This window comes from Hydra viridissima, unplaced genomic scaffold, assembly GCF_058129835.1.
Source record: "Hydra viridissima isolate aposymbiotic clone 2 unplaced genomic scaffold, HvirCarnegie_v1 scaffold_3, whole genome shotgun sequence".
Classification (NCBI taxonomy): Eukaryota; Metazoa; Cnidaria; class Hydrozoa; order Anthoathecata; family Hydridae; genus Hydra; species Hydra viridissima.
In genome coordinates, this window is record NW_028324302.1 from 16,764,383 (window position 1) to 16,780,471 (window position 16,089).

The 16,089-nt window shown below is 27.6% G+C and overlaps 1 protein-coding gene across 5 annotated transcripts; it reads right to left on the minus strand.

Moving 5' to 3' along the window:
• Positions 1-970: 970 nt before the first annotated feature.
• Positions 971-14,225, minus strand: LOC145180799 (minichromosome maintenance domain-containing protein 2-like). 5 transcript variants are annotated; one of them, XM_090082811.1, is made up of 22 exons: positions 13,699-14,225; positions 12,613-12,739; positions 12,384-12,444; positions 12,098-12,156; positions 10,863-10,966; positions 9,150-9,257; positions 8,927-9,019; positions 8,739-8,806; positions 8,521-8,619; positions 8,282-8,412; positions 8,126-8,195; positions 7,691-7,744; positions 7,317-7,589; positions 6,689-6,778; positions 6,308-6,432; positions 3,035-3,060; positions 2,691-2,826; positions 2,268-2,395; positions 1,968-2,013; positions 1,664-1,727; positions 1,454-1,527; positions 971-1,297 (listed from the first exon to the last, which is right to left on the minus strand). In XM_090082811.1, the coding sequence occupies exons 1-22, from the start codon at positions 14,193-14,195 to the stop codon at positions 1,205-1,207; spliced, it is 2,526 nt and encodes an 841-aa protein (XP_089938937.1). In that variant the 5' UTR covers positions 14,196-14,225; the 3' UTR covers positions 971-1,204. The 5 variants fall into 5 exon arrangements, 2 of the variants coding, with proteins under 2 accessions (XP_089938937.1, XP_089938938.1); XR_016451047.1 differs by lacking the exon at positions 6,308-6,432; XM_090082812.1 differs by lacking the exons at positions 10,863-10,966; positions 12,613-12,739; positions 13,699-14,225 and having other exon boundaries at positions 991-1,297; positions 12,384-12,442.
• Positions 14,226-16,089: the final 1,864 nt, after the last annotated feature.

The window sequence follows — 16,089 nt, forward strand, 5'->3', positions numbered from 1 at the left end:
GGAGTTTATTGGGTCCAATATGGGCCAACCATCGAATGCGCCATATAGGTCACAGTTAATAAAAGAAAATAGGAGTTTATTGGGTCCAATATGGGGTAACCATAAAAAATTATGTTTGGCTCAAAGTAAATAAAAGAAAAGAGGAGTTTGTTGGGTCCAATATGGGCAAACCATGAAAAACTCTGTTAAGAAAAATAAAATAAAAACATAGGAGTTTGTTGGATCCAATATGGGCTAACTATATGAACTAGCCCATATAGGACCCGTTTATAAACCGCGGACAAATTTTTATGGGTCTAATATAGGATTCCTACATAGGGCCCATAAAACACCCCACATGGGTCCGATATATGACCATGTACTATTGTTAACTGGGTAGCAACACCATGTGCGTTTCTTCTTCAAAGTTCCTTTAAAGCAGAAATTAATCTTAACTTTTGCAACGCAAAGGAGCATTGAAGCAGAAACGCACGTGGAAAAACCTGAATTAGGCATTGATTACGAAAAGATAGGCTCAAAAGAAACTAAAATTTCTTTGTATGATTGATTCCCAAAAAATTGTCTTAAATTAAACTACATAAATCGGGATTTTGATTTGAACACAGAAAAAATAACGTCACTTCAATGGAGTCTATTTGCTATGGCTTAACAAGGTCTGAAGTCATAGCCAAATTTTTTTTACTGAATATCCCTAAAGAAAAGACTAACGTATTAAAAACATAGATTGAGCAAATATTTTACACCGTAAACATGAATTGTAGGTTTATAAGTTTCTTCATCACTAAAATTAGTATTTTACGGAATACCTCCACTATTAATAAAGAAATCCAATTGTAATGTAATCAAGTAAAGGACAATTTGCTTTTTTTAAAATCTAATTAAGTATATCACTTAAAAAGTTGAAACCTTGAGATTGAAAGAAACACATGCTGATGGGTTTTTCCATTTAACCAAAAAAAAGCACCATAGATAACACAATAACGCAAAAACTTCAGAAACACAAATACAAGCTGCATTCTCTTTCATTCAACAAAGAAATAAAACACCTAGAATACAAATAACATTCTTCATCTTGAAATTTTTTTAAAAAGTTGTAAACAATTTAAAAGAAGCAAGAGTCTAAAATTAACTTGAAAGACAATTTTTTCGTAGAGACAGTGTTGTAGTTTTTATTTCATTACAAAGTGCCGTGTAATCTTTATTTCTACCGTTCTGATAGCTCTTTCCTTAACTCAGGATAATGCATTGAACATTGTTGAATCACGTGACTTTTAAACTGATACATCAAAGCATCATTCTGTCAAAAGCAACAAAAACACGGTTACATTTCTGATATGACTTAATATAAATAAAAAAAAAATGACTTAATATAAATAGAGCTATGATCACAAATACTTTGTTGCTACGCTCACAACACGATCTTGAAACACAGATTAAAGAGAAATTTATTCACCTCTGGACCAATTCGATGAAACATTTCTTCTTTGGGAAAATGAACAACTGGTATTATCCCAGTTAACGATTCACCTGAATTTACAATATTTTATGTTGACCCATTAATCGGTAAATAATACTTAATTAAAAAACAAATATATGCAATATAACAATTTCATAAACGAGATAGATGGATACTGATACCAAAATAACTTAAAACAATACATACCATGTGCTAATGAATCAAGCTGTTCAACAATAGAAATGGCTGCAACAGCATCATTGATCTCTACCTGAATATTTTAATATAAAGTAAAACCTTTTTTTCTTAATAAATTCTCAATAAGTTCTTTTTTAAAAATGTAAATTGACAGCAAAAAAGAAAAAGAGAGTAGGTTGTATAGGATGTAATCTGAAGCACTCTAGCAGATAACTACGGCACAATAATACTGTATAAAAACAAGTAAACAAAATAATGTATTATTGTATTATTGATAACACAAAAAATATAATTGAGGTATAATCATGCAGACCTTTGGGTGAAGCATCAATTTAGCATGGGCAGCGGAAAGAGATAATCTTAAAAGTAACAGTAAATACAGAAAAAGTAAATGAAATGTAGAATTTTCTTATTTAATTCAACAAATACCACTTAACAAAATCCAAAACTCAAATGCTATGAAAGCTTTTCTAAACTCTTACAATAATAATAGTTACATGATGAAAAAAGTAAAATTATTTATGTAAAATAGAGTACAGTCTATTTTTTTAAAATCAGGAACTTTTTAGTCCCTTTAAAAAAAAGATATCTTCTTTCCACAAAAATATCTTACAGTGTATTAAACATTAACTGAGTCACATTAGATAGCCCAGAGCGTCGTCTCGTATGGTAGAAAGCTTTTAACAGTTTGAAACTTTTATGTTCCATTTCTATTGTTTGATGACGACACCAAGATATAAACTAAATACATTAAAAAAGAATCATTTGCTGAATATTAACTGAGAATATATATATATATATATATATATATATATATATATATATATATATATATATATATATATATATATATATATATAAATTCTCCAGGACAAAAAGTTCTACAATGTTTCAAAAGTCTATAAAAATTCCTTGTGAATTTTAAAACAATTCCATAAGATTCCTATATAGTCTCAAAGTTCTAAAAGATTTCTAAAGGATATTTTGTCCTAGGTTGCCACTTTGAGTACATTCTGTAGATAATTATTAAACTTGCCTCTTTAAGTTGATTTGATGAAAACATACTTGGTGGTGTTTTTCTGGATGCTGAACTTAACACATGAGCAGCTGTCAAACTTTTCGCATTAAAAGATCCAGACTCTTTAGCTTGATTAAGGACCAGATTAAACTGGCTAAAAAATCATAAAAGGCAAAGTGTTTAAAAAAAAAAAAGAGACACAAACTCCTTTTTAAAAACCTTTAAAAATAAGACATTGCTGAGCTAAAAATGTACTTCTGAAATGTTTCTTTTATGATATGTTAATTTTTAAGTAACAAAAAATTGAGCTTTTTGCAAGAAATGTATCAATAACAAAAGTCATTTTTTAGAATAAAACAAACCTTGAAAAAGGGATGATGGGAGCATTCTAAAAAAATATCAAAAACAATAACTAAGATAAGAATAATGTTATAGGGTTGGCTTTTTCTTGTAAAAAAAAACTGATTAAAACCTACAGTTTAAAAATAAAACATCAGTGGGATTGTATGCCAATAATTGTTTATACATTTAGTAAAACTTGTAGCCATTTTTATTATTAACATGTTCATTTATCTAACAACTCTGGAAACTGTAAGTAGGAAATATTACTGTAATTTAGTTACTAGAGTTGACTCACCAACCCTACAGAGCTTGGAATGTACCCATATATAAAACTAAAGCGCCAATCACTAAACTATGCTTTTAGGTTGTATTAACTTGAACTAATTTATAATTAATAGGTTAATCTCTGGATCTACTTATCTTCAAACTCTTAATTAAAAGGTGTAAAAGTACACCGTTTCGGTGTTTAATTACACCAAAACAGTGTAATTTTACACATTTTAAAAGTACACTGTTTCGTTGTTTAATATATAAACACCAAAACAGTGTAATTTTTACACCTTTTACCAATTTTTATCTTGGTAACTTTCATTAACTTTCACTCTTATTCCTAACATTAATTCAATAAAGTAAACTCTATAACAAAGATGTAAACTTTATAACATGAGTATATTGCAGACATTTATGTTCCGCATTAAATAAATACAATGAATCTGTTAATCTATTTAGCAATTTACAAGAGAGAACTTTATAAATAACTACTGTAGTATCTATTCTATTGTTAAGAAATAACTATTGACTGAATCTGTAAAAAGGATAATGACAAAATAAAACTAGAGATCAAAGGAAAAAATGACATTTGTTTAATGTGGGTGTAGAACATTTGTGTGGTCAAAATACTTTTGCTTTCTAATTTTTTGGTCAATATTTTGCATCCAGAATTTTTTGGATTGGTTTGTTGGACCTAAGTAGTATATGTAAATAAAAAAAAAAAAAAGAAAAAGAGATCTTGATAGCTTTATGAGATTTTATAAAGAAATATAGTAAAACAGGGTAGAATGAAATAGAGGGTAGAATGAAATAGTTATGACTACGCTTATTATTTTGCTCTTAATTATTGAATAAACTTTTTGCAAATGTTTTTTGATTTTGTTGTAGAGAGTTTTTTTCTGAATAAGATTATATTAAACTTTAATTTTTAAAAAAAAAGTTTTTTTTTATAATTTGTTGAGTCTTCGAAAGCGATATGATACTTTTTTTCTTTTTTTAAAAAATGGACATAAAACTCTCGGAAACTAAATTTGATATCATCGAACTTAATAAGTATTCTGGTAAAGCTTTTTAAGCTGGTCAAGAATCTTTTTTCAAAATTATATTTGCTATTCAGGGAAAAAAGTTATGAGATAAAAACGAAAACGCATACATGTGGGGTTGAATGAAATACGCAAATTGCTCACTTGTTAAATGCGGCTTTTATTAATTAAATCTCAAGTGACCAATCAATCTCTGTAAATTTTGTGGATAAATTTTAAATCGATTATTATTAAATCTATTCTAATATAAAATATGCCTCAAAACAAGTTGCTCTCAAAGAAAAAAGAAAAACCATACACCGAAGAGCAAGTTACACTTGCAGTGGCCAAAGTACAAAGCAGTGAATTTTCATTTAACAAAACTGCTCAATCATTTAACATACCAGTAGCAACTCTTCACAGGCATGTCCACGGCATAGGTGAAACAATTGGGAGTGGTTTAAACACGAGATTGTCGCATCAACTTGAATCAATTTGGTAGATACGTTCATCAAATTATCCAATCGGGGCTTTGTAAGAACTTATAATGACATCATCACACTAGTTACCGACTATTTGCAACACCAAGGTCAATCTCATTTGTTTCCTAATGGTACATCAGGGAGAGATTGGTATAAGTTTTTCATAAACTGGTGGAGTCATAAGTTAAGCATTAAAGCCATAAGCAATAGTTCAGTACTCAGAGCCGCTCGAAAAAAATCCACTACACAGTTGGAAATTGCATCAATGATGCTGGTAATCGTCTTGCTCCAAAAAATCTAAAAAATGTCTGTACAAAGATTGGTGCTTAAGTGGCCCAGACAAAAGTTTTGCATTCAACTCGTTGACACAAAAAAACGAAAAAATGTAGACACACCAAGGTTCGAAGAGGAGTGTCTCAATAAACCTGAAATACTCGAGAGATTGAAAGATGCTGAGAGCAAAAAAGCAGCAAAGCAAGCTAAAAAACAACGCAAGCTTAGCTTTAATGACAAGCAGCAAATAAACCAAGCAACAACAGCAACTCCAACAACATTAATAGCTACAAACCAAGTCAAGTGTAAAAGTGCCGTAAAGTTTTAGGTGAAGCTTCAACAAGTCAAAATATAGAATGGTACCAGTGTGAAAATTCTAAATGCAAGGTTTGACTTTGTCAAAAATGCATACCAAAGCGATATGTTAAAGGCGCTGAGTTTTATTGCACCAAAAAGTGCCGCAAAAGTGACAACTCAGCTCAGCCTCTAGTACCTCTCTACAACTCAACATCATCACAAGAATAAAGTTTTTTTTATTAGGTTGTTTTTTTAATTGTTAACATGGGTTGTTATTTTAATTGTTATTATTGGTTGCTTTTTGTTTTTTTTAATTAAGTGTTGTTTTAATTACATATAGATTTGCGTATTTCATTCTCCCCGAATGTGGGGTAGAATGAAATAACTTTTTTTTTTCAATTAAATAAAGTTTCTTAAAAAACTAAAAACTTTTTTTACTTGATTTGTATATATTTAAATACAGCTCAAATTTCTTTACAACTTTAAAAAAAAAAAAATTAAAAACCTTTTTCTCTTAAAGAGAAATTCATTAAAATTCTTAACTATTTTATTTGACCCCATTTTACTCTATCTATTTTATTATATACCTTATATAATATCTCTTTTATTAACTTAGAAATATGCATTACAAACTTGGATCTGTAAACCAGTCTAAGAGCATTAAAAAAGCATTAACCAACATTGATTAAGATAGAAACTAAGGATAATAATTGCAAAAAGTACATTAGATGAGATACCAAACATTTGAACACAATATTTTATTTTTCTTAGTTTTCCTAATTTTGTCAATATCCAACTTTTTTTCAGGATAGTAAAAACAGTTTAAAATTTCACAAGAAGGGAGATTGAAGCCAAAATAATAAACCATTAAGAGAACTCATTATTGAGAAATGACTTCTATAAGGCTTGGAAAAAAAAAGCAACTGAAAAAAAGTTTTTAAAAACATACACGAAAACAATCTCTTTCAGTGCATGACCACACAGTACAGTTAATAGGTAATAAAAACTGATACTGCTGGCCATCATTTTGCTGCTTCCGAGGAATGACAATGCCAGTACTTCTGCACTCTAATACTACAAAAAACTTAAACTGAAGAGCAATAAACGAAACTGGCCAAATGAAATGTTTGATATTTAAAAAAATACTTGGGTAGAACTTATTAAATAACTGTTATAAAATTGAGTATAATAATCACATATATATCACATATATATCATCACAAAATATTTAAAGTTTTACTTACAAGTTAAAATGCAACATTTTTTTACTAAAACACAACCAGTAAAAGTTGTTACAAAACTTAACCAAATTTTTTTTAAACAATTTTACCTTTTGATAGTTTTTCCTGTTCTTTCTTTTTTAATGCAGAAAAATTTAAGATAAAGCAAATATGAGTTGATGCAAGAACAAGACTCCCACCTGTAATCAAACACAAGAATGTTATATTCATATAATTTTGTCAATCAACAAGTAAACTTTCTGCTATCAACATTAACTTGATAGAGATACTTATAAAATTTTTTAGTCAAACATTCTCTTAATGATTCATTAGTATATCATTAAACAAGAAATTTTTCTTCTTTTTTCTGGTTTTTAGATTTTTAAAAGTAAGATACAAAACATAGTTAATCATAAAGATATTTTATAAACAACCAAAATCTTTTCATTTATGATTTAGAGAGGAAAAAACTTTCTTTGAAGTAATCTACTAAGTCACCTTCATTGTTTAAAGTAGCCCTATTTGATACTATACTAATTCTGGATAAATACTCAAATTTACATGAATAGTTAAACTTGGTCATAATTAAATCAGCTATAATGGCATAATTAAATCAGCTATAATTGCATAATTAAATCAACTATAATTGCATAAGAAAGTTTCCTCAAATATTAGGAGTAAAATATTTAAAATCTTTGCAAAACTACATTCTATTGTTAAATATAACTTTTGACTCACCATCAATGTAAAAAAAAGACCCCTCATCAGTGACTGACCCAAAAAGATCCATTGGAACTCTATGTATGATGGGATTTTCACTATATGAACAACCATACATCATTAATCGCTGACTCATTAACAGATCCTGGTCTTCACAAAGTACATGTAACAAGTTATGTTTTGGTACTGAAGCTTCATCAAGATTGAGGCATGAGGAGTCACCCTCCATAACTAGACTTAAAATCAAGCATAACTTCAAGAGATGATACATACCAGAAGGAACAACTTGCTCTAAAATTAAACAAACTTGTTAAAATTTACTTTTAAAAATTGTTTGATATAGAGGAAAAGTTAAATAAGAAGTATGAACCTTATCAAATATTTTACAATACCTGCAAAACAAAATGCAAGACTCAAGACAAAACTCCATGGTGAAAACTTTCTGTCTAAAAAGTACAAAAAGCCTATTATTAACCTGCTAAAGGTTAAAAAAAAAAAAAACTTTAAAGAAAAATCTTAGTGATATGATTATATTAAAAAGTTAAAATTCATAAAACAAAGTCCTGAGATTATTATGAACTTTACAAATCTTCATGAAAAATGAAATGTGAAAAATCAGTTACTCAGTCTTCAATAAAGTTATAGTATAGATCTCTTTTTTTTGTTGACACATTTGAAAAGTTCAAACTAAAGCCAACAATACAAAAATAGAAAGAAAAAAAAACTTTTCAATTTAAAAGTTTTAGAAATATTTAAAGCTCAAAAGCAGGAAAATTTTATTGAACAGAAATTTTGATCAGAAAAAAGAAAAAAAAATTTCTTTTTACCTTGGTAAAGTAAACAAATTTCATTCAATAAAACTTTTTGAAAATCTATTCCAAAAACAATCGGAGTATCCTAAGCAGGTGTAGAAAAAAAATCAATATTATTGAAGTAAATTATGCTTTAAAATTTAGTTAAGATCTTACATATTTTAGAGCTACCTCCTCTATAGTAACAACTTCAAATGTCATTTGGACACTTTGATTTTGTATGAACCCACCCCTCAGGTCATATTTAAACAAACCAATGAACCAATAGCATTCACCAATGCTCACCTTTTTGGATAAAAAATCTAAAAGGTAAATAAACCTTCTTTTTCAAAACTGATTCTGTTTAAAAAGATTGTTTAAGTTGAGCCATGCTATTTTACAATAAGAATTGTAACTAAAGAATAAATTACCTCTTAGTACAATCTTGATAGCTTGTGATCTTTGAACAAATGATATTGATTGCAGGCACTTTGTTGATGATTTAGGCACACCAACACAGTAAAGTTTTTCTAGAAATTGAGAACTAGATGGTGAACAAAAATAAATATGTTCAAAACAGATAAAGAGGATTCATTTTGTTTGATTTTGTTTCAATATTGAAAAACAGTGTTTCCACCAAAAGGAATACCAGCAGATGTTCGTTGAGAGAAATCCTCTTCCATTAACAAACCACACACTTCACAATAAAGGTTACTTCTATGAAAAAAGAAAATAAAACAACATAATTTTCAATATTTTCCAGCAATATCATAACTGTTACTCTGACCTTATAACCATTTAAATTAAAAACAAAATCATTGAAAGTTGAATAAGTACTTAATCAAGTCTGATTCAACTGTATCCAAACTAGATGTTAAAACAGTAAAATCACCATTGAGGCAATTACAGCATTTATACTTTGCTGATACTCTAAAAATAAAAGATCATAATAATTATTGAAAATATATATTGAGTATAACTTCAGTGTGCTTTCAAACGCAATTTTAGAGGTCAGAAATGTCTTTATGACAAAAGTTGTGTGTTTTAGAATAAAACTTACGTGTAAGAAACCAATGAGGAAACACCTATCACTAAAGCCCTTACTCTAAGCAGCCTACCAGAGGTTAATTTGTTGTTCTGCAAGTCACTCAAACTTGTAATTTCATGCCTAAAAATATACATTACTCAAAGTACAGAACTCAAAGCCTTTACTCTTCCACTTTTGAGTGGATACCCTTGACAAAAAAGTTAATATATTTAACATATTAACTTTTGGATATATTTTTTAATATATTTAACATTTTAACTCAATAGAATATCAATTTCTGTGATGCTGTAGTTCTTAGGTCAAACTATGGCATTATAGACCTTACAAAATATTGATAGTGTAATAGGTTATAGTGTTACTATGCAGCAGACACTATCATATTAGTTTGCAAAATTTTGTACAGGTAAACCTTATATCACAAATAAGCCATGTAGTTGACTAGAATCAAATTAGAGTTCTATGTTGAGTCTGGCTCAACTCTTTTAGCTGAAATTTAGATAAGTGGTTTCCACATGAACTGAGTTAAAAACAGAAACATTTAGCATTTTTGTTTATTTTATTATTTTCTTTTTACAGGTCATTAAGAATATATTTAGATATATTATGCACTGCATTAATTCAAGAAATTTTTCCATAAGTTGCCAGTTTTTAAGAAATATAAAAACCAAGTATCACTACTATATAAGCCACAGATCTCTTTAATCTGGATTATCCAGATCCATTAAATATGCTTAAAAGCCTAAAAGACATTATTTTCAGCAAAAAGTGAGAATCTCTGCTGAAGGAAACAAAGAATATTAGGCTGGAAGTTGAACAATAGCTCTTTCACTGGTATCTTACTGACACCAGTGTAAGAGCTATTGTTCAACTTGGTCCAGTTCCAACACTTTTTCTTCAAAAAAAAAATAATAAGGAAGAAGGTGGATTTAAAAAAAATAATAAGGAAGAAGGTGGATCTAATGATGATCTTCCTATCCAGCACATCAAGCCAGTCCCACTCTTGCAGTCACCCTTGATAGAACTGGAGTTCTTTAGAATTAGCTTATCTATATTAAATATTCTTTCCAACATAACTTAAAATTCTTTTACACAGTAGAGTACCATTATTTGGAAGTTGCTTTTTTGGTGGTAGAAAAGATGCAAAGGTCTTCTTACACTACTATATGAAAAGCATTGCATTATAAATTGTAATCTAAATTTATTATTCACAATACTCATGTAAACATAAAATAAATGTAAGAAATTTAGATAAAACACATTAGTTAACAACCATTCATATCTGCTGACTGTACAGATGCCATCACCTTTGATATATGACTGTTATCATACATGTATGCTTAAAATTATCTATTATATATGTATGCTAAAATTAATACTTATGTTGCAACTAAACTGAATTATAAGAGCTCTTACAAAATTTGAAGATGAAAATGAAATATGAAGATGCTGTGTCTTTTGTGTTTAACTTTATGTCAACTTCAATCTTCATTCACAAAAGTTAAACTTCTATCAATAAAGATTGATGCTAACATAAAAGTAATTTCAACTTAGTTTTTACCAATTGCTGAAACTGATACATAATTTGGCCTTAACTTTGCACATTCAAAAAATTTTGTCTAACAGCTTTTGCAATTGAACCAATCAACTGAATCAAACAGGTCAAAATCTAAACTGTCAGTCAAAAAAGACAAAACATATAAGAATATATTTGATGGATAAACCTACTCATCAGTGGCTGGAAGGTTTGAAAAGGAAGGATGAATTATAAGCTGATGTGGAGACTGCAACTTTATCAACAAGCATTCTGAATTCAGCATACTAAAACAAACCTAATGAAAAAAATGCCATATATTCCCAGTTCCTAGGCTGATCAGATCTTAAAATTTCTAATATCAAAAATTATTAAATCTAATAAACTAAGATTTGTAACATTTCAGCTGGATTTAAAAAAATGACATATATACAATAATTTTAGTAGTGTAATTTAAACATCAATCAATCTAATTGTATTATGATTGCTTTACCAAATTTAAGTAAAAACAAAGCAAATGAATTCTCAAAAAATTAAAATATTCCTACATTGAGTTTAGTGAGTTTAGTCACTTCAAACTTTATATATAATAATATTATTGTTAGGGATTAAAGCTGCACACTTAAATAGCTTTTTAATACCTGTCCAATTATTTTTTAGCAGCTAGTCTTGAAGAATAAGTGGAAAACAAAATTATATTATTCTAAAATGTGAATCCCTAACACCTTCTGTATAAAAAAGAAAAAATATTTTTAAAAAGTGAAGAAAGCTTTTGCGAGGAAACAGACAAAGAGATTGTTTTAGAAGGCTAGTACAAAAAATTATTGAACAAAATTAAAATGGAACATAAATTAAATAATAAAGAGCAATCAGTTTTTTTTTTTGAAAAAAATTGATATCTCCAGTTATATGTAAATCAGAATTAGAGTGTTGAATAATATGATGGGAAATGCCACATTAGGTAGGAAAGGCTTTAGAGCAACTTTTGGGTAACAAGGAAGAATGAATATTTGACTTGGAATTACACTACTTTAAACTCTATGGTTAATAAGAGATAAAATTATTTTGTAAACATTGTTAAGCAATATTAAAGAACTATAAAACAAATATTTTTGACTTTCTAACATAATATAGATATGCAGATTTAAAAAAAGCTATATGCCATTAAATCAAATTTGCAGCCTAATGAGGTAATTAGAATGTAAGATATCTGCAAAGGCTTAATATACAAAATAAATCTGTCAAACATCCTTAATGTAGATTATCAGAAATGCAACGAGGCTTTCAAAGGTGCAGCTTTAAGCCTTCTTAACAATATATATGAATTTAAGTGTAATATCTCTGAGATTTTCATTCACCTTACAAACAATAAAACTTCATGTTTTATTCTCAAGGTTGTTGACATAAAAGCAGCTGTAAAAAAACATACATGTCTCAGTACTTTGCAGAATAAGATAGGAGAATTAATAGCAAGATTACCAAGTACTACTAAAAATAATGTAAAAATATTACATTGATTAAATAAATTGATTAGAAACCAAGAATTTTTAAAAGGTTAACATATTCCTCAAATACAATTACTTAATTATTCATAAAACCCAAACTACAAATCAACCTGTTTTTCAAATAAACTAATACAGAGTTTCTGATGGCAAAAATTGGTCTGTTAGCAAGTCATGTAAGAGTAAATAGAAAAACTAAAAAAGCAATTTTACCATTATAGTTCATTAAATTTTGTACATCAATGCTAACAGTGAAATGAAAAACTGGCTTGATCTGCATAAATAAAAATTTAAAGTCAAAACTTAAATTTGACCTTTAAATACAAACTCATAATTCATTTAAAAAAGTGAACTGATGTTTTCAAAATAAACAAACTATTAAGATTTTGTAAATTAATTTTTATCAAAAATTTAAACAGGAATAAACAAAAGGGAAAATAACCTTGATTTCAACCTTTTGCTTAAGACATTGCTGTTCAAGTTCATAATGAAAATTATTCCCACAGCACCAATTTAACAAAAGCTCTTTCAAACATTTTCCCTCTAGATTTAACTCATGCACATCATGACTGTAAAAAATAATTTACTTTTATAAGACTACAGAAATTAGAAAAAGAAAAATATTCTAAATTTGATTGTGATTATGAATAACTCAATAGTTAATGTTTTCATTTTATCTTTAATAAAGAATTTTGCTTCAATTTTTTAAAGTAATCATTTTTCATGCTAACTACTATACTTTTAAAGATATTCAAATTTAAACCAAGTACTCAGTTTTATCAACAAACTTTACCATCTAAAACTTGTCAGCCAACATGACTATTACATATAAAAATGCTTGTTTTGATGCCTTATATGATTTGCTTCAATTTTACACAGGTTTATATCATTTGGGAGTTTTTAAGAACACATGAATGCAACCAAAAAATTACATTTTTAGTGTTTATAGCAATATATATTTTGAACTATTTGTAGACTACAGGGAAAAACCATAATCAAATTTAATAAATTTTTGTGTTTGTATTCCTTTCATGCATATTCCTTCCCCTATAGTATTCATTTACTTGGTTTTTTTAACTAAAATAATTTTTAATGCAATATCTTTAACAATGATTCCAATTATTAAATAATGGTAATAAAAGTTATAAAATAACTATTTAAAAGTAATAAAACAACTTTATAAAAAACAATTATTGAAATGTATTAACATAATCAAACTGATAATTTTCAATTCCAACAGTTTTTTTTTTCTTTCTTTTATAAATTTTGAATGTTAATGCAAATGTTATGACATTTGTGGATTTTTTTCTGATTTAAAGCGCTAATGTAAAACCTTAATCATATTTCTATGAATATTTCTTTTTAAAAATAATTTTAATTCAATAAAGAATTGCTTTTAGATTGTCAGTTGAACTTTGCAACTAATGAAAATGCAAATGTAAAAATGCAATCAACAATTAAACAAAGTATAGTTCACTAATTAATAATTATCATTAAAAAAAAAAATTATGTATTAAATATAGCCAACTTTATTAACTGATGAGAAGTAGTACAAAGTGACGCATGTTCTATCTTTTGTTCAGGAACATACAAAGTATTATTCAAACTCTTTGCATTCTCATTTAAACAACCATGAAGCTTTTTTGCTGGCAGATTCAATTTGGACATAACAGGAACTTTTTGGGTTTTGTAGCATGACTTTTTAAGAGTAGCTCTATAAAGTTGACTAAAATTCTCCATTGGAAGATCTGGAAATAAAACATCTGGAACTGACTCTTCATCAGGTAAGGAGACTTTTCCATGAACTTTACGCTTTTTCATTTCAGATACTTTGTTTGATTTATTATATGAGTCGAAACCTTCCTGAGATGGTTGTGAAAAAAGTTTGCGTGAAACTTTTGCAAATTTATGTGATGTTTTGTGTGGATTATCAAGGTTGGTAGCTTCATAATGAATGCTATTGTTTTTATTTTCAAAAACTTCATCTTCAGAGAAGAAATCAAAACTTGAACTAAAGTCTGACATTTAATAAATTTTACTTCTAAAGTAAACAGTAAAATTACTAAGAAGTAAAAATTGATTTTTCTATCAACTGAGTTTTGATACAAAAAAAAAAAATCACTTTTAATTATAAAATTTCTGATAATAATTAAATAAAAGTCTATTAGTTATTATTTCAATTTTAAAAATATTCATTGTAATATAGATAGCTTGTCTTTTAGTAGAAACTTGATTGATCGAATTAACGCAAAAACAAAAAACAAAAAAAGTAATTCATGAATTGAAGTAATTCAATAAAACATTTAGAAATAGTTTATTGTAAGCCTTGAAACGTGTTGTTCCAAGCACCTTCAATATCTCTTTCAGTTTAACAACCACGATTAACAAAAAAAAACTTTTACGATACAAAATAAAGTTTAATTAGTCATTGCCAATAATATTACAAAAGTGCCTAATTTTATTCGATATTTTAAGAGATGTTTTTTCTTTTTCTGATTACACTGAATTTCTGATTTTTTTGCGAGAATCGAAATTCGAATAAAAAACTTTATATCACGCAGGTTGGAAAATTACTACTGTTACTATTGACGTTTTAAAATAATTTCACTTATAGGAATTATTTTCCTTTCAGTTATTCTGATTGATTTTTTTTTTCTATTTGATTCGCTTTTAAATTTTCTTTTTAAATTATTTTAGAACAAGGAAATGCATATAATGATCTCAAATGATTTGTGACAGTAACTCCGCTCAGAGCTATTCTAGCAACTTCTCAGTACTAATGTTTGCTCTTTATATATTGAGAGCAAACCCTTTAGACAAATATTGCATCTCACTTGAACAACTAACTTTAAATAAAACTTTTAATCAGCTACATTTTCCCTTTCTGTAATCATATAGTTCAATAGTATGACGTTTGTGGACTACTTCATCATGAGTCTTTTAATGGGAATAGCAGATTTAGCAAGAATCAAACGATAGTAAATTTTTTCCTTTATTAATAGAATGCCCAGGAAAAATTTGTATAATATTTGTATTAAAAAAAAAAAAAAAACAGTAGTATTTCCTATAGATTTTTTTAAATGTATAGAAAATTAATAGAAAGTCTATAAAATTGCTTTAAAAATTCTACAGCAGTTGTTGGAAATGCTTTTTACACACTAAAGTATTAGTGTAGAATTTTTACAGAAATGTTGCTGAATATCTATTACAACCCTATAGGCTTTCTATTATATTCCTGTAGGCCTTATTTCAAAAGTGTATTTAAATGGGTATGTGGGTAATTTCCACTGTGGAACTAAATTTCAAAAATAGACATTTGAAAGATTGCAATAAAATCAATAGCATTTTTCATATCAAAAGAATCATTAAGTTGATCTAAAATTTGAGTTGAGTTGAGATTGTAAGATCTAACTCTACAGGATCCATGGAGTAAATAAAATTAATTTAAAAATTACTTAAAAAGTAGCATTACATATCAAATGGCTTAAGTCTTGATAGAAAGTATCAAGGATTAATATATCACAGTTTCGTTAATATAGATGCATAGTTTCTTTTGTGTAAGAATGCAAGTGATGAGTAAAATAGTTTATTTGATAATTTAATTGCTTTCTGTAAATGTTTTTCTTTTTCCTTTCGAAAAGTTTTTTTTTTTTTAAAAAAAAAAGAGAATCACAAACATGTTGTCACATTATCTGTGACATCATCACAATTATAATAAATCATCATAAATTTATTTAAGCTCTCAAGCATTTCAAAGGTTTCTAAAGATTTACTCAGAAGTATGAAAAGTTTTAAATTTTAACATGCTGAGGTCTTCAAGTAGGTAAAGATCCAAGTTGAGGTCATCAGAAGTCCAGGGAATCCGAAATCTTTTCCAAACTAATAAATATTTGACATCACCTATTATGCAGTGATATTA